General features: G+C 56.5%; 1 protein-coding gene across 2 annotated transcripts; it reads right to left on the bottom strand.

The window, feature by feature from the left end:
- Positions 1-1,239: 1,239 nt before the first annotated feature.
- On the bottom strand, positions 1,240-24,273 carry MELTF (melanotransferrin). Of its 2 annotated transcripts, XM_044252070.1 has the most exons (16): positions 24,099-24,273; positions 22,169-22,323; positions 20,958-21,057; positions 18,586-18,768; positions 16,423-16,579; positions 15,702-15,769; positions 11,794-11,981; positions 10,929-11,109; positions 10,069-10,220; positions 7,639-7,735; positions 6,515-6,709; positions 5,375-5,531; positions 5,215-5,282; positions 3,422-3,609; positions 2,031-2,229; positions 1,240-1,531 (listed from the first exon to the last, which is right to left on the bottom strand). In XM_044252070.1, the coding sequence occupies exons 1-16, from the start codon at positions 24,145-24,147 to the stop codon at positions 1,446-1,448; spliced, it is 2,223 nt and encodes a 740-aa protein (XP_044108005.1). In that variant the 5' UTR covers positions 24,148-24,273; the 3' UTR covers positions 1,240-1,445. The 2 variants fall into 2 exon arrangements, with proteins under 2 accessions (XP_044108005.1, XP_044108006.1); XM_044252071.1 differs by lacking the exon at positions 18,586-18,768.
- Positions 24,274-24,377: the final 104 nt, after the last annotated feature.

The following is a 24,377-nucleotide window of genomic DNA, read 5'->3' as shown; positions in this document are numbered from 1 at the left end:
GACTAGGGCACCTTGGGATGGCAGGACTGTGGCCAGGATACTGCCAGGGGCTTGGCGGTGGGGAGATGGAAAGGATCCGCCCCCACGGCTGGGGGCGAAGCACCAGGAACCAGCCTGTCATCGGCGTCCCCAAGGCCCCCGCAGATCCAGCCGCAAATAGCTCCAGACCCACGCGGCTCCCAGTCTTGAGAGGGTGGCTTGCTCGTTTCTCCTCTTTTTTCTTTCCTCAGGGAGCAAAATTCAGAGGAAGAGCTGGCAGTTCTGGAAAACTTTTCTGGCTCCCCTGACAACCATGGCAAAAATGGAGTAGAGAAGACCCTCTGAGGCTCAGAGAGGAGACAGAGGGACCCTTGCCGTGTCCTGAGCTGGAGCAGGCTGAGACCACCTCCTGCTCACCCCTGAGGTGGTGGGGCTCCCTGCCAGCGCCTAACCTGAGCCTTGGCACAGCCCGTTCCTGCCTCCTCAGAGGGCTTGGGTGGCCCGGGAGGCCTGGGCCGCCTGCTGCTCCTAGCCTGGAGCTCTCTGTGCAGTCCTCAAGGCTGAGCACTTGTCTGGAGATCACTGCTGTGCTACATGCCGGGGGGGGGGGGGGGGGGGGGGCCGCGGGTGTCACATGGGAGGAGGAGGAGGAGGGGACACGAATCTTGAGATGGAAACTCAGGGGAGCTGAGGACACGAGGAAGTCCGAGGAGCCCTTCCGGATTTCACCCTGTGCTCCCCGGCCCCTGCGCTCCAGCCCAACCCCATCAGGTGTCCCGTGGTCTGGGCCAGGCCAAGCCACTGAAGACAAAGGGCTGTCTGTGTCCAGCAGCTTCACCTCCTGGGCAGGCCTGGTGGAGCCTGATACAGCGGATGTCTCCAGGGACAGACCCAGAGACCTGAGGAGGGAGGCCGTGGGCGGGCGTTAGACCCTAGACAGAGCGGGGCTCACGGAGGTACTGGGGCCTGTGCACTGCCTGCAGGGCGGGCGGGAGCCCCCCCAGCTCGGCAGGGCCGGCCTGGCAGAGGGGGCCGTGTGGGAAGCCGGGCTCAGCCTGTTGCCTTGGTAACTGGCCTTTTCCAATCCGCAGCCTGGCGAGGCGGGGTGGTGGGAGCCCGCCAGCCCGTGGGTGCGGCGTGACTGGGAGGCCGGCCAGCGGGCGCCTCAGGTAGCCGCGGGCCAGGTGGTGCCGGGGAGGCGGGGGCCGCTTCACGCGGGAGCCCTGCTCGCATCCAACTCGGCTGCAGGCGGGGGGCCCCTTCCTTTCACATTCGCTTTTATTCCGGTTTGAAGCAATCACAGCAGCTTCTCCCGGTGCCGGCATCGCAGCTCCCGGGAGCTCCAGGGTTTCTCACCCTTCCTCTCCCATCCCCCGCGGCCCCAGAAGCGGGGAGAACATCTTATTTATAGACATTTCAGAGTAGGTTTCCATTCCGAGGGAGGGCCGGGCTTGCCCGGGGCTGCTTCAGAAGGCGGGCTGTAGGAGGCCGGCCGGGAGGCCCAGCAGGAGCAGCGAAGGCAGCAGCAGGGACAGCCCAGGGGCCGGAGCCGCTGCGGGAGCAAACACAGGCGGTCAGGGCCTCCGCGCGGGCACCTGGAACAGCATTTGCAGGCAGCTGGCACTAGCTCTCGCATCGTGACCCAGGGGGTGTTTCTGTGCCCTCAACTCCCCCAGGTTCCCCTTTTCTGCCCTATTACAATTTTTCTTTATATATTCATTCCTTTCAAAATGAGACCTCATGCTATGTATGGAGCTGCCTCGGTCCTCTCTGCACCGTTCCTTGTAGCCTTCCTTTCCTTTATCCAGGCCCCTCTGGGTTACACAGGCACTACTTCCGCTCTGTCGGGGGTCCTCCAGCACAGACCACCCTCCTGCCACGCCCACCTCACTTGGATCTCCTAGAGCCACCCAGTGGATCCATGAATTCATTCAAGGACTGGCGGTGCAAGGCTAGCAGGGATGCTGGGCAGAGGAAGGGCATGTGGCGGAACACCTGCTCGTCCTCTGGAAAGGGGTAACCTGCCCACCCACCGCCAGGCCAGGTCCTACCTGCGCCTGAGCACTGCTGGGACAGCATGCCTTCCAGAGCCGCCACGTAGGCGGGGCCCAGCCAGTCCCGGTAGGTGGTTTTCTCCCCAACAGGCACCGCCCGGATCGTGGCATCCTTGAAAAGCAGGTCTTGGCCATGATAGTTGGAGGAGTCGAACATTTTGAAGCCATTCTTATTGTGGTCATCTCCAAACAGGTCCTGAAAGCACCACAGGCAGACCCACCTTTCATCTGGGCTTGCCCACCACTACTCAGGGGCTGCTTGCTGTTCATGGCTCTGACACCGGGAACCAAAGAGTGAGGACCTTCAGGGCATTGACGTTGGCCTGACAGCCTAAGCCCAACCACTCACTGAGCTGTCGTCAAAGGGGACCTGAGTAGAGCTATGACAGCAGCTACCCCAGGAAGAAGGTTCAAAGTGGCCACCAATCTTTGGGGGGAGGGGGGACTCATGGATGCTTGAGATTCTGAGGACAGGTCAGCCTTCTCTCCAGGAAAATGTGCATTGCCACGGGGTTCTTCCCCACATCACATCAGAGGGGAGGTGGGGCGGTGGGAAGTGGGAAGTGGGGGCTGGTTGGGAATGAAGGGCCCTGTTGTCAGATTGGGTTCCTTCCAGATGTATATGAAAGTCCAGCCAACAGGATTTGCAGAGGGGCTAGAAGTAGAATGCGAGAGAAAGATAGGCGTTGAAGATGACTCCTGAGGAAATGGGAAGTCTGGAGGTGCCACTCAGAGCAGCTTGGGGAGGCTGAGGGAAGCAGGGCAGACCAGCTACAGGCTTGTTTGGGCCGAGGCGCCTGTAAGAAATCCTAGTAGAAATGTCAAGCAGGCAGTTGTTCAAGATGGAAGGGTAGGATGAAGGCAGGCCGGAGGCTGTGTTTGGAAGCTGTCCACGTACACAGGACTGTTAACGACATGGGGCTGGGGAATGTCAACAGGAGAGCAGGCGCAGGTGAAGGGTCTGGAGTGGAGCCCTGGGACACTCTGTGGTTACAAGCCAGGAAATGAGGAGCGGCTACTGATCCTGAGAGGAGAGCCAGGCGGAGAGCCAGGCGGGTATGGCCCCGGAACCAAGGGGACAAGTTCCTCCAGCAGGTGGGAGCTGTGGCCAGTGCTGCTGAAGGGTCAGAGAGATGTGGGCTGAGAAACAGCCACTGGACTTAGCACCACACCCCCGCCCATAATCTTGCTCAGGGCAGGTCCGTCTGAGAAGGAAACATTAATAAAGCAGGACACAGAAGCGATAGTCAAGGAATGGCCTGATTAAGTGAAAATCTCTGAACTTTCCCGCAGCATTCCTTGGTTTGCTTTGGGTACGCTGAGGCACTGGGGACCCCAGCTCAACTCATCACCCACCCCCCAGTGATGAAGCCCCTGCCCTGGCTCACCTGGGCCTTGTCCAGCAGTCCATATACAGTGAAAATGTTGGTGTCCGGCCGGACCATGACGGCGTGGGATGGCATCTGTGCCAGATTGCAGGCTGCAAACTGGGACACCTCGGCCCGGGCCCCATTGGGACACAGCAGCTCATAGTCCTCTGACCTTAGCTGGGCAGCCCAGGGCTCAGAATTATGGCCTGAAGGGAAGCAGCAGAGGGACAGAGGAAGAGAGAGGCTGCTCTCCTCCTGGATCCCCAAATCCTTGACCATGTCTGGCCAGCTTCCCAACTCCATTCCCCAACTGTTCTGCTCCACTGCCAGGACCCAGGAGCCCAGAGGGACTGCTAACACTGGTCCAAACCACTGTGGGTAGAGCACCTAGAATGATGCCGGCATTTTACAAGCACCTGCTCTAGCCTCAAGACAGAACACCAAGGGAGTGTGACCACCCCCCTTGCACAGGTGGAAAAACTAAGACTCTTAATCAGTCCCAGGCAAAGAGCCCCATCTAGGTGTTCCAGGTCTTGGGCCTGGTACGACTTGGGTAGGGGCCCACAAAACTGTGTTTTAAACCAGCAACCCATTGAGGCTGAAGCAGGGGGTCACAAGGGCTTCCTGAGAAACACTGCTCTTGGGAATTGCATTAGTTTTGTGTCTTCAGGTACTGACTCAATATCCACCCTCTTCCCATTTCCAGAAGAATTCCACATGGGCCCTCAAGTAGAGATAAAAATAAAGGGAAAGGAGTGGCCTTGGGAGGTGGGGGCCTCTTGAAAGGGCCCCTCCCAAGCCTATCACAGGACTGCAGAGGGCTGCGGCCACACAGAGCTCCTTGGCTCCTGTGGGAGCCCACAGCTCCCTCCTCCTGAAGGATCATCCCAAGTGTCCTCAATGGGAGCTGGGCATGGGTGAGGGGTGGTGGCAACAGGGCCTGGGAGCCCTCCCAGCCTGGGTGACCTTCACAGGCAGGGTGGGATCCAAGTTTTGAAATCCTGATGTTTTTTTCCCTGCGTGTCTTGCTTCTTCTCCACCACTCTCCTCCTCCCCTTCGGAGCACATTATGCCTTTCTGCACTGAGTTTTTGGAAAGAATTTCTCAGTGAGAAAGACTGAGCCTCCAGCATTTGGGGTTTCAAAAGCCTGCATGGAGGTACTGTACAGAGAAAGACCAGCACTTTGCTGAAGGCAAAGTGGAACAGGAGCAGGGAGGGAAATGAGGCACGCTTAGAGGGCCCCGCACCCTTACAGGACCCAGGTGTGGGCTTGGTGGGGGGTGCTTTTTCCCAGGTGGGGCTCAGGAAGGTGACTGTAGAGAAAAAGCCACCCATGTGATGGGAATGGGCGCATGCCCTGCCTGGCATGGCCTACCGGCTGCAGTGATTTCCCTGCATGAGGAACTGACCCGCTCAGGACAGAAGCCTGGATGCTGATGTGGGCTGAGGACCCCGCCACTCCCACCATACACCTTGGTGCTCCATCAGTGCCCCGGAAGGAATCTCTCCCCACTGACAGAGGTGGAGTTTCTGCCGTTTTGGTGGAATGGAGATTTGGTTTCTAGATTGGTCAAGAATGTCATGTGTCCTACACACCTGGACATGTGGACTGAGGTCTGTTCTGAGAAGACCTTGGAGCCCCTGGGGTCCCCCATGGGCAGAGTCTTCTAGCCTCGGTCTTCCCCAGCTGCTGTTCTGCCCCAATCCTAGCAGGACCCCCGGCCTGGACCATGCTGTAGATGGGGAACAGCTCTTGGAGGATCCAGCACCGCTCTGGCCCCAGCCTCCTCACCTCTGCCCAGTCACGTACCATTTGTGTTTTCAAAGACAGTCGTGTGCTTGACGAAGGCGACGTCCCCTGCATTCTCAGCCAGGCACCTGCCATGGGAGAGGCCAAGGCCAGTGCTGGCAGGAAGGCCTGGCCTCTGCAATGGCCCTAGGCATCCCCTATCCCCAGGTGGTCGTGGTACCTGAAGGCGCCGCTGTAGCCGTAGTACCTCTCCTGGCTGTTGCCCACGCACTTGTTTCGGCCCTGCTCATCCCCCACACAGAGTGCGCACAGTGGGGATGGGTAGTTCTTGGCGTTGTTCACAGGCACGCAGCTGGCGCTGAAGAACTCGCTCACAGCTGGGGGTCGGGGGAGGGCTGAGTCGAGGGGCCAGCAGAGGGAAGGGCAGCAGGGATGGGAGGGCCTCCCCTGCCCCCAGGTCTGCCCACTCTGCCTGCCCTTGTGTTTCCAGGGCATCCATCAGCTCCACTGCCCACCCCAGCTCAGAGGGGCGCATCTCCTCCTGTGAGCACTGCAGGGATCAGGGAACTACAGAGGCTGTCCAGATACAGGAACCCCATGCACCACTTCTGGGTTAGCAGTCACCCAGGCTTCCCTTGGACTCTCTCAGGGATGGGGAACTCACTACCTCATAAGCTCTTCTGTTCCAGTCAGGCCAACTGCCCAGCTGTAGAGGAGTGGGAGCAGCCAACCCTAACACTCCGTGTATGCTTGTGGAGGTGGATTAAGAAAAAATGTGGTTTTTTCCTGAGGTGCCAGACGGGACAGAGGTGTGTGCACAGTCAGCCCAGGATCTTGCCAGCTTCCTACTGCCTTCCTTTCCCCATGACTGTATGTGATTTAACACATGGGGGGGGACTGGTTATGGCATATGGTAGCTGCTTGGTAAATGTGTCTTCTTCAGCACTTACACAGATGGCTGGCCACTTTCCATAAAGGTCCCCCAGACGCCCAGTGGCTGCCAGGATATGGGGACAGCCCCATGAGTGGACAGTGACCCAGCCAGGCCCAGAGCCCAGGCACGCTACCTGTTCCTCATGCCTGTTCGAGCCAGTTCCCCTCTGGGTAAGTGGCAGGGGCACCATGGCACCCTGTACAGAACTAGACCGACCCCCTGCAGATGGTTACGAGTGTGGCCAACAATATTTCCCAACCTTCCCAAGAGAACGGGGAACATCAAGGATGAAAAGAAAATCTCTCTGAGCTGCTCTGTGGGTTGTTCTGTGGGCTCCTGCTGGGAGACAGCTCCCAGACCCTCAGACACCCCCATCCTACCCCCGCCAAGGAGTTCGCACATGTACATCCATGCAGAGGGCAGTACCTGTGAGGACGTCACAGTCCTTGGGCCGGATGAAGCCCCTCTGCACCAGGGCGCCCACGGGGATGTCCCAGCCCGCGGGGCTGTGGAACGCAGAGTGGCAGGAGCGTTTGCCTCGGAGCTCGTCCAGGGTGAAGGCGTAGGAGCTATTCCGCTTTACCACAGCCACCACGAAGTAGGAGTTGCTACTGTCTTCCGCTGTGGGGAGGGGATGCCAGTGAGGCCTCTCACCTGTGCATTCCTGGCCTGGCCAGGCAAGACCCTGGGGCCGGTCCCCGGGGGCCTTCAACCCACTCCCTAGGGTGCCTGCTGCCTCAAGCTATGGTCGACCCCGTGCACCTCTCCCCGCTTAGTGTCCCAGCCCCAGGGGCACACCCAGCAGTGGGATCCCTGCTTGCCCCCCAACCAAGGCTGAGAAGCAGCCCTTGGCTCCACTTTTCAGAGTTCTGACTCCCCCAACCTGTGCCCCATCATTCTTCATCTGAAGGGATTTTTCTTTCCTTACACCCAGGTGGTGTTTTTCTCACCTCCTGGGAGAAAGGTGGAGGCACAGCTGAGGGCCACTGAAGCATTTTTCCTAAGCCCAGAGACTCTTCACGTCCAAGTGAAAGGACCTGAAGTCATCACTTAGGAGGACAGAGCACCAAGGCCCCAGTGCAGGCCACTGGAAGGGGCGGTGCCCCAGGGCCATCTTCTATGAGCCCCAATGGGTAGGCGGGAAAGGCAGAGGAGGCCCTCTCCTTGAGGGGTGGCAAACACTCCATCTGTTTTTGTACGACCTGGCTTAGCCGTATGAAACACTTTTTGTATTTTTAAAGGGTTGTAAAAAAAGCAGTAATAAAAAACCCCAAAACCACCAATGAACCTGTGGCCTGCAAAGTCTAACATGTTTACTCTCTGACCTCTTACAGAAAGGCTGCCCACACCTGCCAGGCTTTTAATGATTCAATGGGGAAACTGAGCCTGAGGCAGGAGGGGATTGCCTGTGACAGAAAGCAACTCATCCCGGAGAAAGACCATGAAGGGGAGCTTGGAAAAAGGGCCCGGGGGTTGGGAAGACTGATGACATCCAGATGAAACTCTCAGCTGCCTCCTAGCAGTGAATGGGGCCGGGCCCCTATACTCACGGGCATAGTGCTCCCCTGCCGCTGGGACCAGGCCGTGTTTCTTTCCTGCTGTGTAAATGTCTTCGCCCTTCAGGGTCACTGCATCGATTTGTCCGTTCTGAATGGGGACAAGAAGAACGACTGGGCAGGGGAAGTGTCAGGACTGGACAGAGGTGCTAGGGTTGGGTCTCTCGGGCTCTCCCCCGGGGCACCCCTTCCCCCTCCTTGTGGGATGTGTGGGCCAGAAAGGGGTTTGGAAGACCAGAGACGGGAAAGTAGCTGGTACTAGCACTCCATCCTTGGGGGGCTGCTGCTCCTGTTGTCAAAACTGTGCACGATCCCTGCCCTCCCCAGAGACTGCAGCCTGCAGACGCCTGGGGTGCCATGCTGTATCCCCCCACCCCCGGCCAAGGGCTGGCCCACCACACAAGCCAGTACATATTTGCTAAATGCCAATGTGAGTACATGAAGGAACCAGGCCTCAAGAGACAAGTTTCGTGGTTAAAGCTCTGCCCCAGGGAGCAGGAAGGGCCCGGGGCCCTCTCCTTTCCACCTGCCTGAAGCCCCCTGGTCTCCCCCGTCCACCCTTTCTTGCCCATTCTGAAGCCTCTGGACAGGTTGCCCCTTGGACCTAAATAGGGGTTAGTAAGCGGGACACAGTAGTGCGACAAACCCCAAGGGAAAAAAATGGGTGGGAAAGGGGGAGAGAGGGGACCCCTGCCTCCCAGAAGGCGCCCCAGGCCATTCGGGCCCAGAAGCATGAAGCTGTGATGCTGGAGTAAAGGCAGTGGCCTTAATTTCTGAGCCCAGAGCATCCACCTCTGGGGGCCCTCTCTTCCCCTGACCCAGGCCTCCAAGCCACTGTGGGGGCAGGGTGGACCCCAGCCCAGCTGACAGCCCTCTTCCATGGACCACTGTGGCTGGGAAGCACATGGGAGTCAGAGATCCACTGGCCACCACCCCGAGAGCCTGAGAATGAAGCATTTCTGAGTCTCTTGTTGGGGTTCTCAAGGAACCACCCAGTCTGCTCCTTTTGTGATGGACACTCCCTTGGCCCTGTTTGAGTTTGGACAGAGCGAAGGCTCTTGCCCATAGGAAGCTGAACCCTCCCCTCCTGCATCTCTCCCTGTTTTCTAGCCCATGGACCCAACCCCCACAGCCCCCCCATCACAGGACAGCCTGCCCTCCCCCTCCAGTCTCCCCTTCCTCCATTCCAGCTGAGTACCCCCTCCCTCAGCACTACCTGTGGTCAGGGTCAGGCCAGCCTCCTTGGGGCCCTGGGGCAAGGGGATCCCCACCCTGAGCTGGGTGACTGTGAGCAGGTGGCTTCTCCAAGCTCTGCCAGCTTCAGGTTCCCGGCAGTGGTCACACCCACCCCGTGCTGCTGTGAGGGTTAAGGGAAGGGGTCCATGGAAGTCTTGGCACAGTGTGCGGCACATGGCACTCGCATGCTTGTGAGGCCGTCCTCTATCGTGATCCTGGCCTCCTGTTATTTCTGTCCACTCTTCACTTCTTGGTCTTTAAGTCAATGGGGGGCAGTGTGGACACTTCCGAGGGGCAATGGTCTGGCCTGCGCTCAGGAATTGCCCTGAGAAGGGCTCCTCATCGTAAGCCCACAGGCCCCACATACTCGCTCATAAAAAAGAGGCGGCAGGGGGCTCCTGGGTAGTGCAGTCTGTTCAGTGTCCCACTCTTGGTTTTGGCTCAAGTCATGATCTCAGGGTCCTGAGATCGAGCCCCATGTTGGGCTTAGCACAGAGGCTGCTTGAGACATTCCCCCTCTCCCTCTGCCCCTCCTCCTGCTCGTTTGCCCTTTCTCTCTAAAAACAAGTAAATAAAATCTTAAAAAAATTGAAAGAGAAAGGAGGAGTCCAGGAGCCAGGCTGCTGCTGTGACCACTGTAGCCACCTTGCCTGCAGGGCCCCGGGGCCCCCTCCAAGCTCTGGCCTCAGTCTCCAGTCAGAGAAGCACAGCAGGGCAGGGCCCTTACCTGTGGCTGCAGAGCCGATCAGCAGGTACCACAGGCCATGTAATGGGCCATGACAAGCTTAGAAAAAAGGCCTAGAATGGACTACTATGGAACTACCAGGTACACTGTACTTAGTGAGGGTCGGTAGTGTTTCGTTTCATGCCTCTCTACTGAAGGCCACAGGACAAGCAATGTCTCGCTGGACCCCTCTCCAGATGTTCCTTCTGCTCTCAGCTCCCCCACTCAGCAAGGAAGGGTTCCGGGGTTCCTGAAAGGAAACAGCCCCCCTCCCCCACCCTCCTCCCCTGAAGTGGGGTGGCTGGTCCCTGTCAGTCCTTCCCCCTCCCTTTTCTGAGGCTGGCACAGAAGACCGCCTGTGCTTCAGACCGGGTGGTGCATGGCAAGGGCTGGGAAGGACCATCCTGGGCACAGCCATGGCCTGGCCCCCCAGCCCACTCTGCGCCCCTGGGCACGACCCCCACCTGGATCCATTCCATGCAGTGCTGGGGAGACTCGGCCGACACACACTGGATCTCTGGCTTGAGCCTCTGCCGGCTGAAGGCCACAGCCATGTCTCCACACTTCTGGATCTCGGGAGTGGACAGCACACACCAGCGCAGATAATGAGGCAGCCCTGTGTATGTGTGTGAGCTTGTGGTCACCACCACACTCACCCGCTTCAGGGGCTGTCCCCGAGCGTGGCCTGTGGGGTGGAGTCATGGGGGCTTATACCTCAGTAGGGAGAGCTTGTAGTCAGGCCCAAGGGAAACTCTGGTTCTTTCCCTCATGAGCTATGAGAAGTAAGTTATTTTACCCTCTGATTCGGTTTCCTCTCACAGAAAGGGGATAACTGTGCCTCTTTCAGCGAGCTGTGAGGAGGTCTGAGGGGAGATCATGGCTGTCTTGTGTCTGAGTAGCATGCTGTCTCCCTGACTATAGGGGGCAGAAGACAGAAAACCCACAGTAGACTAACAATGGTCCACTCAACAGACACTGCCCGAGCCAGGGCCTTGGCCATGGGGTGGGCAGGAGGCAGCGTGAGGCACTGAGGAGAGAGCATGTTGGGACTTGATGACTTCAGTGTGGATAGGCAGGGAGATGCTTCCAAGACACGGCCTGATGGTCTGGATCCTACCCCTTGGAGCTGATGGGGCATCCAGGATACAGCAGGCCAACCATCTCTGGAGAAGCTTCCTCTCCAAACCCCTAGAGGCAGGGAGGTGGAGGCCAAGGGGCACAGCCTCTGGGGTAGTGTCCTTTCCCAGCTGCCTCTCCAAAAAGCACTGCATGCCTGTGGTCAGGCTGGGCTGGAGCTCGTGGGACAGGGGACAGGTGGACTTACGGTTGGGGTCACAGAGGAGGCCCTTCATGGCGTGCAGGTACTCGCGGCCCAGCCAGGCCTCATAGGTCTGTGTGGCGATGGGCACCAGCTCGGAGGTGGAATCTTTGAAGAGCAGGTCCTTCCGGCCGTAGGCCTTGGAGCTGAACATCTGGAAGCTGCTGCTCTCATGGTTGAAGAGACGCTGTGTGTCGGGGACAGACAGGAGAGGGGGCTGGGGAGGTGTGGCCAGTGGGGAGGGCAGCATGTCCCTTCCTCTCAGATCAGCCTGTGGCTCCTCTGGTCAGGCACCCCCACCCACATCCTCTGTGCTCCCCCAGTGCACTCTGCCTTGTCACACCGAGGGCCCAGGGTTGGAATGGGATTGACGATGTGGGACGCGGCTGGCCATGGTGGCACAGGTTGGGGGCAAACGTACCTAGAGCTTGAGTGCCCAGGGATTGTTGTGCTTATAAATATCACCTTAACACTATTCACATTTAATCAATGGTGTCCTCTGACATTTGTTGGCTTTGTCATTTTGTTCATGGGCTCATAGACTCTGGGTTTACTTCTAAGAGCCACAAACATGAGCAGCTCTCTTGGAAGGGTGCCCAGGTCCCCAGTCTGCCTCTCTGGCTAGCCCTCCTCGCTCCTATCTCTGCCTGCCAGCTCACACCCTTGGTCCCTCCTTCACACTAAGGCTGGACACTACAGGGACCTCCCTAGCTGTGGTCTGGCCCAGGGTGGGTCTCTGAGTCCTGCCCCCTCTTGGCCTGGCTGGCCAGCCCAGTGATGACTCTAGCTGAGCTTCTACCCTGGGAAGAGACAAGGAGGTTTAGTACCATCTGGAAAGCCGTGCAAGGTTGGGGGGGTTCCCTGAACTCACCTGGCCTTCATTGAGCAGCCGGAACATGAGGCTCCCGTCTGCATCCGCCCGGATCACCACAGCGTGAGCAGGTACCCGGGCCAGGTGACATCGCCTCCACTCGGTGACATCAGCTCGACTGCCATCCCGGCATAGCAGCTCAAAGTCCCGGGACAGCAGTGCCTGGCCCCAGGAGGGAAGAGTTTTCCCTGGGAAAATGGGAAGGTTGTGGTGAGCCAACTCCTGTCCTTGGCGGAGTTATGGGAAGGGCCTCAGAAAGGCCCAGGAAAGGATGGGGAGGGCCACAGACTCACGGTGAAAACCAACTCTTCTAGGAGGTCAAGACCAGAGCTGGGAATGACAAGGAGCTTGGGGACTGCATTCCACAAGACCAGATATCTCAAGAGACTGTCATTATTGACTTGCATTTCCAAACCCTCACCAGTTTCTATAAAGCTTGTATTGGCTTAGACTTACGTGGCTTAGAGGTATGTGATGGTAATACAGCACGTGTAAACAGGCCTGTTCATTAACAGTAAGACTAAGTGACTCAGAGGAGCTTCGGAAGAGAGAAATGTGCCAGGAGGTCCCTGCTGCCCTTGGACACTCAATTAGACTCTGAGCAGGTGGCAGGGGCCACAGCGGGAACACAGCCAGACAGAATGGCCCAAGAGAAAAGGGTCATTCTCTCCAAAGCTTTGCCCATGCACTAATCCAGTTATTACTCTATTTGTGTTTCAGGATATTTACTCCAAGTCGTTTTTTCTATTTTCTAACCATTTCTAACACAGTTAAGGACTATCCGATAGGCAATCTTGTATCCTGCTACCCCCCACTTTTCTTTTTAAAGATTTATTTATTTATTTGACAGACAGAGATCACAAGTAGGCAGAGAGGCAGGCAGATAGAGAGAGGGGGGAAGGGAGGCAGGCTCCCCGCTGAGCAGAGAGCCCGATGTGGGGCTTGACCCCAGGACCCTCAGATCATGACCTGAGCCGAAGGCAGAAGCTTAACCCACTGAGCCAGCCATGGCTGCTCCTACTACTTTTAAAAAAGGTTTATTTGAGAGACAGAGAGAGAGAAGGGGGAAGGGCAGAGGGAGAGAATCCCAAGCGGACTCCCTGAGCATGGAGCCTGAGAGAAGGCTCTATCTCATGACCCATGAAATCATCTTCTGAGCCAAAATGATGAGTCAGACACACAACTCAATGAGCCACCCAGGCGCCCCACTACTTTTTTTTTTTTTAAAGAAATGATTTAAGTAATCTCTACACACAATGTGAGGCTTGAACTCATGACCCCAGACCAAGAGTTGCACACTCCACCAACTGAGCCAGCCAGGAGCCCCTTGCACCCTACTTTTTTTTTTTCCACTTGTCGTTTTAAGTATTTTCCCCACCCTTTTGGAAATTTTCCATAAAACTCATTTATAATAGAAAGCCAGATTTATTTGAAAGAGTGACTATGGACACCAGATAGGAATATTAAGAAGTCTAATTTTAGAACTGTAACTCAACAGATGGTCTTATAGAACAACATTTTTAAGAATTTTAAATTTTTCAAATGAGGAGGATAAGCCTCTACTAGGAAATAGAAAGGGTAAAAATAGTTTGTGGGGTCATGAAAACTCTTCACTCCCAAACCCCAAAATTGAGAGTTCTAGTTTGGAAGCCTCCACAGAGGTCGCGTTTAAGGTCCGTGTGATGGTTTCAAGCCTTCCTAGCAATCACTCTGTGTCCTTCTCGCCTCCCTCCCCAGCTCTCTACTTTTCATCTGCTGCAAAGCCTTTGTACGGAGCTCTGGGGGATGGTCTGGCCTTCCCCCATGACACAAATGCACCGTTTAGGTATTGCAATCTGCCACTCCTGTTCTTCAAACAGTTGGAATGTCAATTCCCATTTTTGCTCTTACCAATCTTTTGCATAAAATTTTAAAAATTATCTCCTTAGACTTCCTTAACTTAATCAACATTTTATCCTATTTAATTAAAATTTTTAAAGATTTTATCTGTCAGATAAAGAGGGAGAGAGCGAGCGAGCGCACAAGCTGGGGAAGGAGCAGTGGGAGAGGGAGAAGCAGGCTCGCTCTCTCTCTGAGCAAGGAGCCCAATGCAGGACTTGATCCCAGGCCCCTCGGATCATGACTGGAGCTGAAATCAAGAGCTAGATGCTTAACCAACTAAGCCATCCAGGCACCCTTCCATCAACATTTTAAAAAAGCTGATTTTAGGGGCACCTGGGTGGCTCAGTTGGTTAAGCATCTGACTCTCGATTTCAGCTCAGGTCATAGTCTTGGGGGCACGGATCTAGCCCTGCACTGGGTTCTGTACTCAGTGGGAGTCTGCTTGAGATTCTTTCCCTCTTCCTCTGCCTCCACTGACCCCCTTAATATAAATAAATAAATAAATAAATTTTAAAAACCGCGAACTTTAACCCCATACACCCCTATTCTTTCTCCAACTTTGACATTTTCCCCTGCTTGATCTTGAGGCCCAAGTCCCGGCTGCCCATTTCCTCCATCATCTTGCCCAGGACATAATCCTATGTGCTTCCTTCTTTTTCAAATCATTTCTCTTTTTCAAATCTGGTTCATATTGTTTGCCTTCTTGAATGTCAGACCACATGACAGACCTTCTGCTTTTAAAGGTAAAGGTTATGATAAAAAAAAAAAAAAAGACAATGATCAGACATTATTGAACAGGCAAAACTAGAGAGACAAAGTGACTGGTGAATGCCAGAAGGGGGCATCAAGGAACTTACAGGGTGGAAGGTTGGTCACAATCACTATCTTGACTGCAGTGGTAATTATGCACCTGTGGTTTTGCCCAAACTCACAGACCTGTACTTCAAAGGGTGCATTTTGTTGCATGCAAATTGTATCTCAACTTAAATAAATGATTCTTACGCGAATCCAAATTGGGGCATGTTCTATAAAGTAACCAGCCTGACTCTTCAAACATGTCAATGCCACAAAAACAAAGGAAGATTGAGAAGCTGCTCAGCAGTTACAGGAAACTAAAAAGACCTACAACTAATTACCGTGAGAGATCACAGATTAGATCCTGGACCTGAAAAAAGTTGCTACAACGGAAGAATTGGGGCCAGTAGTGAATCTGGACTATGTGTTATAGATTAGATAATGGTATTGAGTCCATGTTACAATTACTGAATTTGGTTAACTGTGCTGTGCCTAGGTCCACATCTCCTTGTTTTTAAGAGATACGCACAAAAATATTAAAGGGCATGAGCAGGCAAATGTATTCTCCAAGAAAGAATACATATGAATAGAGAAAGAATGATAAATCCAACGTGGCAAATGCTTCAAGTTGGAATCTGGGTAAAAAAATAAACGTGGGTGGGAGGATGCCTGGGTGGCTCAGCTGGGTTAGCATCTGTCTCTTATTTTGGCTCAGGTCACAATCTCAGGATCGAGCGCAGGCTCTGGGCTTAGTGGGGAGTCTGCTTGAGATTCTCTCCCTCTCCCTCTGCCCCTCCCCTACTCTCTCTAAAATAAACCAATCTTTGGAAAAAATGGGAATTCTCTGAATTATTCTTGCAACTTTTCTAAAGCTCAATTATTGCAAAATTAAAAAAAACCACTAAATGACAATAAATGGATCTACATAGAACACTAACCCCATTTACCATGATCTCCTTCCAGGATCAGAAATGGACGGCTTCTCCAGATAACGGGAGGAGGAAGGGTAGATGAGGATTCATACAGAGACTTGCAAATGTTTCTGCACAACTAGGACCCAGTCTTAAAGTGGAAGCCAATGCCAGACACAAACCAGAGCAGGGCAGCCGTGTCTACCAGCCCCCTCGCCCCACGGAGCCATTTGAACTCCGCTCAGAACACCCATCTCTTCCTTCCACGGACAACTACAAGGCCCGAGATGCTGCTCCCTGGGGCTGACCCCTCCCACTCACCATCCGTGTTCTCCAGCACCGTGCTGTGTTTCACGAAGGCCACATCCCCAGCCCCTTCTGCCAGGCACCTGTGGGGAGAAACTGTGAGCCTGGGCGGGGCTGAGCTCCTCTGCCCTCTGGGAGGCCTGCTCTGGAATGGAGGGGTGTGTCTGGTGGGCCCATTTGGGGTCCCAGCCAGCTCTCTAGGTGGAAATACTGAGGCCAAGCTTAGAGAGGCTCTGCAATCTTCCATTCCAAGCTCTGCTGAACATGGGCCCTCATCTGTGGACAGAGGCAGCTGTCCCACAGCTGCTGGGGACTCTTCTGGCCCCATGGACGGCTTACCCAAAGTACCAGCTCTAATCAGGTGCAGAGCTGAGGCCAGCCCCGAGGACCAAGACCTCAGGGTCCCTGCCACATTTTTCCATGCTTCCCACCCTCCCCGCTGGTCTGAGGCACCAGAATGGGGACCTGAAAGTGGCAAAAGGCTGTTTTTGCCGTTTTCTTCTAAGTCCTCATCTCTAAAAATACCAAACATGTTGACTTTGTGAGCCAACCCAGCCTGGCGTATTCCAGTTGGACGTTTTTAAACTAAGCAGGCACATGAACTATATAAAGGGCCCTTTGAGGAGATGCAGCCAACGGGCCACTCCCCTGGGGCCCTCGCAGTGCCCTGCTGTTTTCCACCCTCCCTGCGGCCTCCAGGGCCCCCACTCTGCTCCTCCCGCCCCTGCCCTCTCACCGGAAGGCCCCGCTGTAGTCGTAGTATCTCTCCAGGTGGCTCTTGTCACACACCCCCTCCCCGGCAGCGTTGCCCCGGCACAGGCGACAGAGGGACTCTGAGTAGCTCGTTTCTCCTGCCCCGGGCACACAGCTACCCCCAAAATAGTCGCTGACAGCTGTGGGGAGGAGGAGGGAGAGGGAGGCCCGTCAGCCACCCACCAGGCCCCCGGGACAGCTCACCCTCCTCAGGCTGCAGTGGGGCTGGGCCCCCAGGGATGTGCTGGCCCCTCTGAGCTTCAGTCTGAGCAAAAAATGGGAGAATGGATGGGCCAGTGATTCCCAAACTGGGGCCCCAGAAGCAGCAAGGGGCATTGTGGAGTGGTGTTACTTTAAAATGGCTCAAAGGAAGGAAGCAGTTATCCCCAAACCACTGCAAACTCTTGCACACATACTGCTCCCACGGCGGGTTTCGCTTCTAGTCAGTGATACGTAATCGATGAAAGTGGGGGAGAAAAGAAATTATGATGTCACGCCTACAATTTCATAGACAAAAGCTTTTCAAAACAGGTGGAGGGGTACGGGCAGGAAGGCTTCAATGGGGAAGTGATCAGATCTGCATAGTCCCGGGGCCCCTGCCACGCTGTGACCCAGCATCCACCCCGTGCACAACCATCCGTCCTGTGCGCGGGGTCTCCTCCGTGTCACAGAAGGTGAGGACTCTGGTGCACCAGCCCGCTAGATCCAGCTCTGCCCCAGTGGGCTGCCTTTCCAGGTTTTCTTTTGGCATCGTCCCAGGGGAGTGGAAATTCAATACATGCGCCAACTGACTGCCAGACCACCCGTCCCCGGCCACTGGCCACTGTCTGAGAGGACCGGGCCTCCACGCTCCCACGGGTCGTGCTGGTTGACATGGTAGCTGAAGCTGCCGGGGGCAGTGTATGATGTGTCCACGCACAGGCACGTGCTGCACGGGCTTGTGCATGTGTGTGCACACAGCGGTTTGTGTGCAGGTGCCCACAACCAACAGCAAGGTGCCCCCAAGGGGCATGAAGTGAGCTCATAAATAACAGCAGCTCCATGCAGCGAGGATGTACTCGGGGACACACATCACATGGCAATGTCCTCTGAGCTCTTGCAGCCCTGGCAGCGCCACAGCCTGGGACTCTGCCCTGACCTGTTTGACAGATGGGGCACTGAAGTTCAACAGGGCAGAGTCCTGTACTTGAAGGCGGCCATGCTGGGAAGGGCCGACATGTACTACTCTCTGACAGCAAAGTCTGGGCTCTCCCGCGGCTCTCCCACCAACTCCCAGCCCCTGAATTACTGGTCACGGAGGGGACAAACCAGGAGGCAGCACTCGTGGACGAACTGTTGGGGGTGTGAGTATGACCCCTCAGAGGGCAGTTCACAAATGTGGCTGTCAGAGGTCAGTGGCCACATCACGGTCTGGAGCACCCTGTGGACAGACTGTCAGAGTGGCGTGGCCAGGAGAAGCCCAAAGCAGGATAAGCAGGAGATGAGCCCTGGCCCCTGGGCTGACGGCTGGGGACTCCAGCCAGGCACATGGGGCTTCAGCTCACTCCCCCAGCGTGTGTTATTCTTGACAACCCCTCTCGGATCCCTCTCAACTCTCACTGGAGAACGTTCTAGTGGCAGGACACCCCTCTTCTCACTGTAAGTCAATCAACTGGGGAGCTGTAGGTCTCTCCCCAGTTGTGAGCTTTCTGGGTGCAAGCTGGCAGCTTGTTTGGGGTCCTGAAAAAAGTTTCTCATCTGTCTGAGGACGTGTTTCTGGAAAAGGGGACCTGCACAGGTCTGCAGCAGGTGAGAGCTGCTCCCTGGGCATCACCCCCCTCCCAGCTGTGGGTGGGCCTGTCCTTGGCTGTGTCCTAGGGTTCTGGGAGGAGCCAGCGAGGGTCATGTATCAACCACCCCAAGAGCTGCTCCACCAGAGCTTTAATTATGACTGCCCCAGATTGGCCAGCACGAATGAGGAAAGGCTGACACCACCACCCGGGGGTCGGGGAGGCCCTGGAGGAGGTGTGATGGTGCTGCTCCTTAATTATGGGAGGCTCAAGGGGAGCCCAAGGGAGATCACCCATCAAGGGAAGTCAGGGTAGTGGCCAGGAAGGAGACCCAGTGCCCCTGCAGGGGAAGCCCCTGCCGGGCCCAAAGCCCTTACCCTTGAGCACATCACAACCCATGACAGACAGGCGGCCGCTCTCCACCAGGTAGCCCACGGGCACGTTCCAGCCCACCGTCCTGTTGATGCCCGTGTGACAAGACTTCACACCTCTCAAGGTGTTGATGGTCACGTGGGAGCCCCTCTTGACCACAGCGACAGCGTAATAGGAGGTACCGACCTCTAGAAGGAGGGACAGGAGAGGAGTGAGGGTGGCAGGGGAGAAGCCACGAGAGGGACTGAACTCAGGTGGGAAGGTTGTGGGAGACGGGTATGTATGCATGGACGTGTGTGCACAGCTACCTGGGCACATGTGCACTTGCGTCCAAGTGTGCAGGGATGTACACAAGCATGTGGACACGGGCTTCCCGGCTGCTGGGAGTGCAAGTGGGTACAATCCACGTTTCAGCAGGAGACCCCAGCCCCCTCCTGTCTGACCTGGCAGGACCCCATTCCCAGAGGCTCATTCCTCTCCTTTCCTTGCCGTCAGCGGGCACTTGGCTAAGTCTCCATCTGTCAGCGGGGCTCTGTAGCCACACAGAAAGCAGAAGCAGCCTGCAAGTCTTGTTTTCTCCCAAGTCCAGGCCCCCTGGGGAACGCAGAGGGATGGAGGGGGTGCTATCGTGGTTATGGGGGCAGAGTGGTGGGAGGAGCATGTGGGACAGGCAGGATCTTCACCTCATTAGGTGCTGAGAATATAGAGAGGAGAAAGGAGGGGGAAAGGGGAGGGAGAGGAGGAGAGAGAACAGATGAAACTATCAATATTCCAAATCACTCAGAACCGTGAATGGGATGTTATGTAGGTGGGCAGCCCTGCAAAGATTCCCCTGGGTCAAATGTGGCCCACAACAGGCCATTCAGGCAAGACAGGGATGACTCATCCACGGGGACTGATGACCAGAGGCATCACATCCTCCCTTCCCCCAGTCTCCCCGCCCACCCACTACCCTGTAGTGGTGGGATGGCCACAGTCAGAATGAGTGGACTTCTAGAAAACAAAGCCAGTGCTATTTCTTGCACAGCTGAGCTAACGTCCTGCCAACCTAAGGAGCCTGGCCTGTCCCCTCCCTCTGATGGACCCACCATGCCCTCTCTTTCTGATTCCTGGAACATACCAAATTCTGTCCCGCCTGGGACCCTCATCAGGGTTCAGCTGCAAGGTCACCTCAGAGAAGCGAGGTGCCTTCCTGTCTGCTCTGTTTCAGTAGGTTCCCCCACATTCCTTCCCTTCCTCCTGTGGCCTTTATTTCCTCCACAGCACCTCCCACACTGGTAACTATGGACTCCTGCTCTCTGCGGGCAGGAACTGGCTCTTTTGCTTGTGACTCTGTGCTCATGACTAGCAAGCAGCAGGGGCTCAAAGTGTGAATTAAAGAGGGCCACTGAGGCAGGGTAGTTCCTGGCTTCTGAGTAGAAAGGCTGGCTGGGTAGACGGTGTCCTGTATCATCTGATGGTCATCAGTTCACCAAGCAGCCCAGTGAGGCCCTGTGCCGGGTACCAGGTACCAGCAGCTTTACAGAGAGGAGAACTAGGCCCTTCCTCAAGGGACTCACTGCAGTGAGACAGAAACAAAAAAGCAGGAGAGAACAGGATCTTAACAGTGTTGAGTCAGAGCTCCGGGAAAGCAGGAAAGAGAAGCCCTTTCGGGGGAGCTCTCAGGGGTGACAGCAAGCTGGGCTGTGACAGGGGCTAGTCTTCTGGACAACAGGGTGGGGGGCCGAGCTCCAAAGGGCAGGCTGAATTAGAGGTATGTGTTTGGTGAGGTTGGTGAGGTGCAGGGACTGGGGGAAAGGAACTCCTATTTCTAAGCACACACCACAGGTCAGGTGTGCCCATGCTGACTCATCTGGTCTGTGTGACAGGAAAGTGTCACTGTCCCCATTTTCCAGTCAGGGAAGGAAGGCTGTTCAAAGTCACAGAGGCTCAGAGGAATGGGCAGAACTGGGATGCGTTCTTCCTTTGTTGGGCTCTCAGATCCTAATCAACTCCTCTGCACTATTCCTCCTCCACGTTGCTTCTGACAGGGCCGCTGAACTTCGGCCAAACTCTGGCAGACATGGGGCAGCCCCTCAGTGAGAGCTTGTGGGTGCAAATTACAGGGGTGATGGGCTCCCCACAGGGAAGAACGGACTCTGGTCAGTCCTGTGTCTCTGGCAACCCTGCTCTGAGGGGGGTGTCAAGAGAGACTTAGCAGCGGGGGTCTCTGTAGGTTTGTCCGGCCTGGATCCCAGGACTGTTCTAGGGACAGGGCTCCTGACCAACTTGAGGGCTGTCGGTTAGGCCAGGTGCAACAAGAACACACTGTAGAAAGAAAGCCAGCCTCTTCTCCTCCCCGCCAGCCCAACCCCCCCTGCCCCCCCCACCCTCTGACCTTGATCATATACTTCGCCCACCACAGGCTTAAGGCCGTGCTCCTTCCCTGCTTCATAAATGGCTCCTCCATCCAAGGTGATGGCGTCAGCCTCCTGGGCCTGCTGGGAACATGCGGGTCAGTGCAGGCTGGCCACCCTGGCCCATTCAGCCAGGAGCTCAGGGGAATCCATTAGTCTGCCCAGGGCCCCTTGAAAAGCCACAGAGGTCCACACTGGTCCTGTTTGTCCGGCCCAGGAACCCTGCCCTGGCTTGGCCTCGTACCACCAGGGCCTAGAAGGCTTACCCTTTACCAGGTCCTAGGTGACAGCTTGGGCTGAGGGCTTGCCTTAATTATGTTATTTAAAAATGATGGCTTCTAATGGCTTTCCATAGTTTAAAAAAAAAAATAAGGCCATACGAAATGGCACAGAGTAAAAAGGGAATCTCCCTCGTTTGCCTGTTTCTCAGCGCTGACTCTACTGTTAACCTGTTTCTCAGGTTTTCTAGGATGCAGACTGAGTCCCATAAATGCCCTCTTCATTTTTTCCCTTTTCATTTCAGACACAAATAGCAGTATGCTCTTGGTGTCCTGAGGTGCGTGATAAAATTCTAGTTCAGTGTAATTGCTTTCCTCACCATGGAGCCTACCTAAGCCCACAGCCCGTGTGTGACTTGGATGAGGTCTGGGGAGAAATCAAGGGCCGAGCTGAAGTGAAAACCCAGGTCCCCCGGCTTCTGTCCACACCCTGTCTTGCCACCGAAGTCCAAGCTCTGAGTAGCATCAGGGCTAGCTGAGCGTATCTGCGGCCTAGCACTTCTTTGCAACCCCCCTTCACTCACCCAGGCCAGGCAGCGGGGGGCATTTCTCCTTCCTGAGAAACTGCACAAGCCTGATTCTGGAAAACTGCCCGAGAGGTTTTTTGTCTGGGCTCCCCCTGGTGGGGTGGGTAGTGTCCCCACTCTAGCAGGGGCCTGGTGGAAGGGAAACTCTGCCTCTTCGATACCTTTCCCTGCTGGGGCCTATCTGAGCCAGGGCCCTCCTCCCCGTGCCCTCCCAGGGGCTGGGTGCTGGCAGGAAACAAGCCGGCCCTTGTTGCCTGGGGAACTCCAGAGAGCCTCAGCCTGGCCCTGGCAGGGGAAGTCAGCACCTTTTTCTGTGAATGATGCTGTTGTGCGCTCCCTTCTGAGTCAGAGACCTCCTGTCTGGTGGAGTGAGGGGCTGGAACTCACCGCAATGAGCTGGATGCAGTGGTCCACTGAGGTGCCCTGGGTACACACGACGGGTGGCTGGATCCCGGCCTCCTGGAAGGCTTTGCTCATGTCACTGCATTTCTGCTGCTCTTGGTCTGAGGTGGTGCACCACCGCACTTCCATCCCGCTGAGCGCTGGGGGCACGGACCCATGAGGCCCAGAGGCCCAGCGCTCCGTCCACGGAGAGCATCCCCACCCCTGCCCCCGACCCCCCCAGCAGCTGTGTGACCCCCTGAGCATGCATAGCCAGTCCCGTGCAATAGCCCTGCCCCCCCACTGGGAGATCTGAGGCAGAAAGAGGTGTCACAGACCACAGAGGTCTGTGCGTGTAGGGACATGCACCCCCGCACTTGGGGCAGATGGGGTGGCTCTGGACCTGGAACTTTACAGAAGCCAAGGCAGGGGTGGGGGGGTGCGTCTCCTAGGGTAGCACTCAGCTAGTCATAAGCCTGTTCACTGGCCTGGAGAGCAGCCTGCTGGGTGGAAAGAGGATGAGGAGTCCTGTTTGGTTCCATGACCAGGCTAGTTCCTGCCCCTGTTCTGGCCTCTCTGGGCCTCTGTGTCCTCCAACCAGAGGGCAGTAGGGTCTCTCACTCAGTGTTCCTCAGCCCTCCTCACCAACTGGGAATTGAGACTGGGAGGTGGTGGCGGTGGCCCTCAAGGAGCCTGGCAGCCTACGGGAGTGTCTGTGATTACAAACCCACCCTCAGGCTCCCCTACCCCTGCCTAGGGGAAGCTGAGGAAATCAGCAGATTGAGCGCAAGTTTCTGCTCCTGGAGGAGGAGCTGGTGACTTCGGGCCACTTATTTGACCTCTCTGAACTTGCTTTGTCAGCTGAGAGCAGATGAGAAAATCCATCTTCTGTGCTGAAGAAGACCTACGTAGAAAGCCAGGAGGCACAGGTCCTCAGTGGCCTTTTGCTTAGGTCCCTCCTCCCAGTGGGGACCCTATTGGGTCCTGGCATCTGACCAGATCAGAGTCCCAAGAGAGCTCCCAGCCTGGGGGCCCAGCAAAAGTGGCGCGGATTTCCTTGGGGTGGATGCCTTTGCAGACCCAAGCTCCTCCATCCACCACTCATGTGGCCCAGCTTTGGGTCCCGTTCTGGGCCCCCAGTGACCAGGCCATCCTCTTGTCGCAGCCTGTCCTTCCCAACCCCACCCCAGGGGTCAAGACTGCAAGTTCTTCCACAGCCTACCTTTTGTGACTCAACTCCCCACAGCACCCTGTAATGTGAAATGGCCTCCCCCTCTCCAGAGCCCCAGGACTGCCCCTTGGTAGGCCAGGCGGGCAACTGCAGAATTGGGACGGAGGTGGCAGGTCCTGGTATTCGTTGAGGTCAGAGCGGTGAGGCCGTCCAGTGTCCGGCGACCCTGCCAGCAGCTCCCCGAGGCCCAACCTCACACCTCACTGCGCTGGTCCTGGCTGCCTTGGGAGGGGGCAGTGCAGACACGAAAGACCCAGCAGCACCTTCCTCCACCATGCACCTTGCAGGGCGCCCTGGGGCTGGCTCCCGGTTGCATCTTCCGCCCCTCCCTTCCAGTCCCTTAGAATCTTCTCTGGGGGGGGGGGCTCGGGAGAAGCCAAGGGGCTCTGGCCCCCAAACCTTGCTGGAGCATCCACGGCTATCAAACGAGTCCATCCTCCCAGCTCTCCTCCTGATCTTCTAAGGCTCTCCCCCCTCCACCCCTCCGACTGCTTCTCTCCTTGGCCAGTCAGAAGGCCCGCTTTTTCAAGGCCCATGTCAGTGCCATTTCCTCCAAGACGTCCCAGGCAGCTGAGGTCAGAGTTAGTTCCCTCGGCCGCTTTCAGCTGCGGCTGCCGCCGTTCTACGCCTCCCCTCGTTCCGGGGAGATACGGATTCAGGACACACTTCCCCTCCTGCTCCCAAGGCCAGGCGGCCGGACCTCACCTGTGCGCAGAGCGAGGAAGAGCCACAGGACCACGCTTCGGCCCCGCATGGCGCGGTCGGGAGCTAGCGTGGGGCCGGGTTGCGCGCGGGCGGGTCTAGCTCTAGGTCTGCCCAGGTCCGCAGCAGCCGGGGCTTTCCCTCTCCCTCCTCATTAGCCCTGGCCTGTTCCTACTTAAGCGCGGCCAGGGCGTGCCTTGGCGGGGTCCACGCCCCTCGGGCACATCCGCCCACCCCAGGCCGGACACCTGGGAGGACCACGCGGGTCTTAGCTCTCTCTCT

This window comes from Neovison vison, chromosome 6, assembly GCF_020171115.1.
Source record: "Neovison vison isolate M4711 chromosome 6, ASM_NN_V1, whole genome shotgun sequence".
NCBI classification, from domain to species: domain Eukaryota; kingdom Metazoa; phylum Chordata; class Mammalia; order Carnivora; family Mustelidae; genus Neogale; species Neogale vison.
This window is presented reverse-complemented; position numbering and strand designations above follow the sequence as displayed.

What these genes read in the sequence shown, in the direction of transcription:
- MELTF (XM_044252070.1), bottom strand. Translation starts at nt 24,147, where the DNA reads ATGCGGGGCCGAAGCGTGGTCCTGTGGCTCTTCCTCGCTCTGCGCACA. An exon ending in ACTGCATCCAGCTCATTGCG is followed by an intron (nt 21,058 to 22,168) that starts GTGAGTTCCAGC and finishes TGTTCCCAGCAG; the next exon opens with GCCCAGGAGGCTGACGCCAT. An exon ending in ACTGCATGGAATGGATCCAG is followed by an intron (nt 7,736 to 10,068) that starts GTGGGGGTCGTG and finishes GTCCCCATTCAG; the next exon opens with AACGGACAAATCGATGCAGT.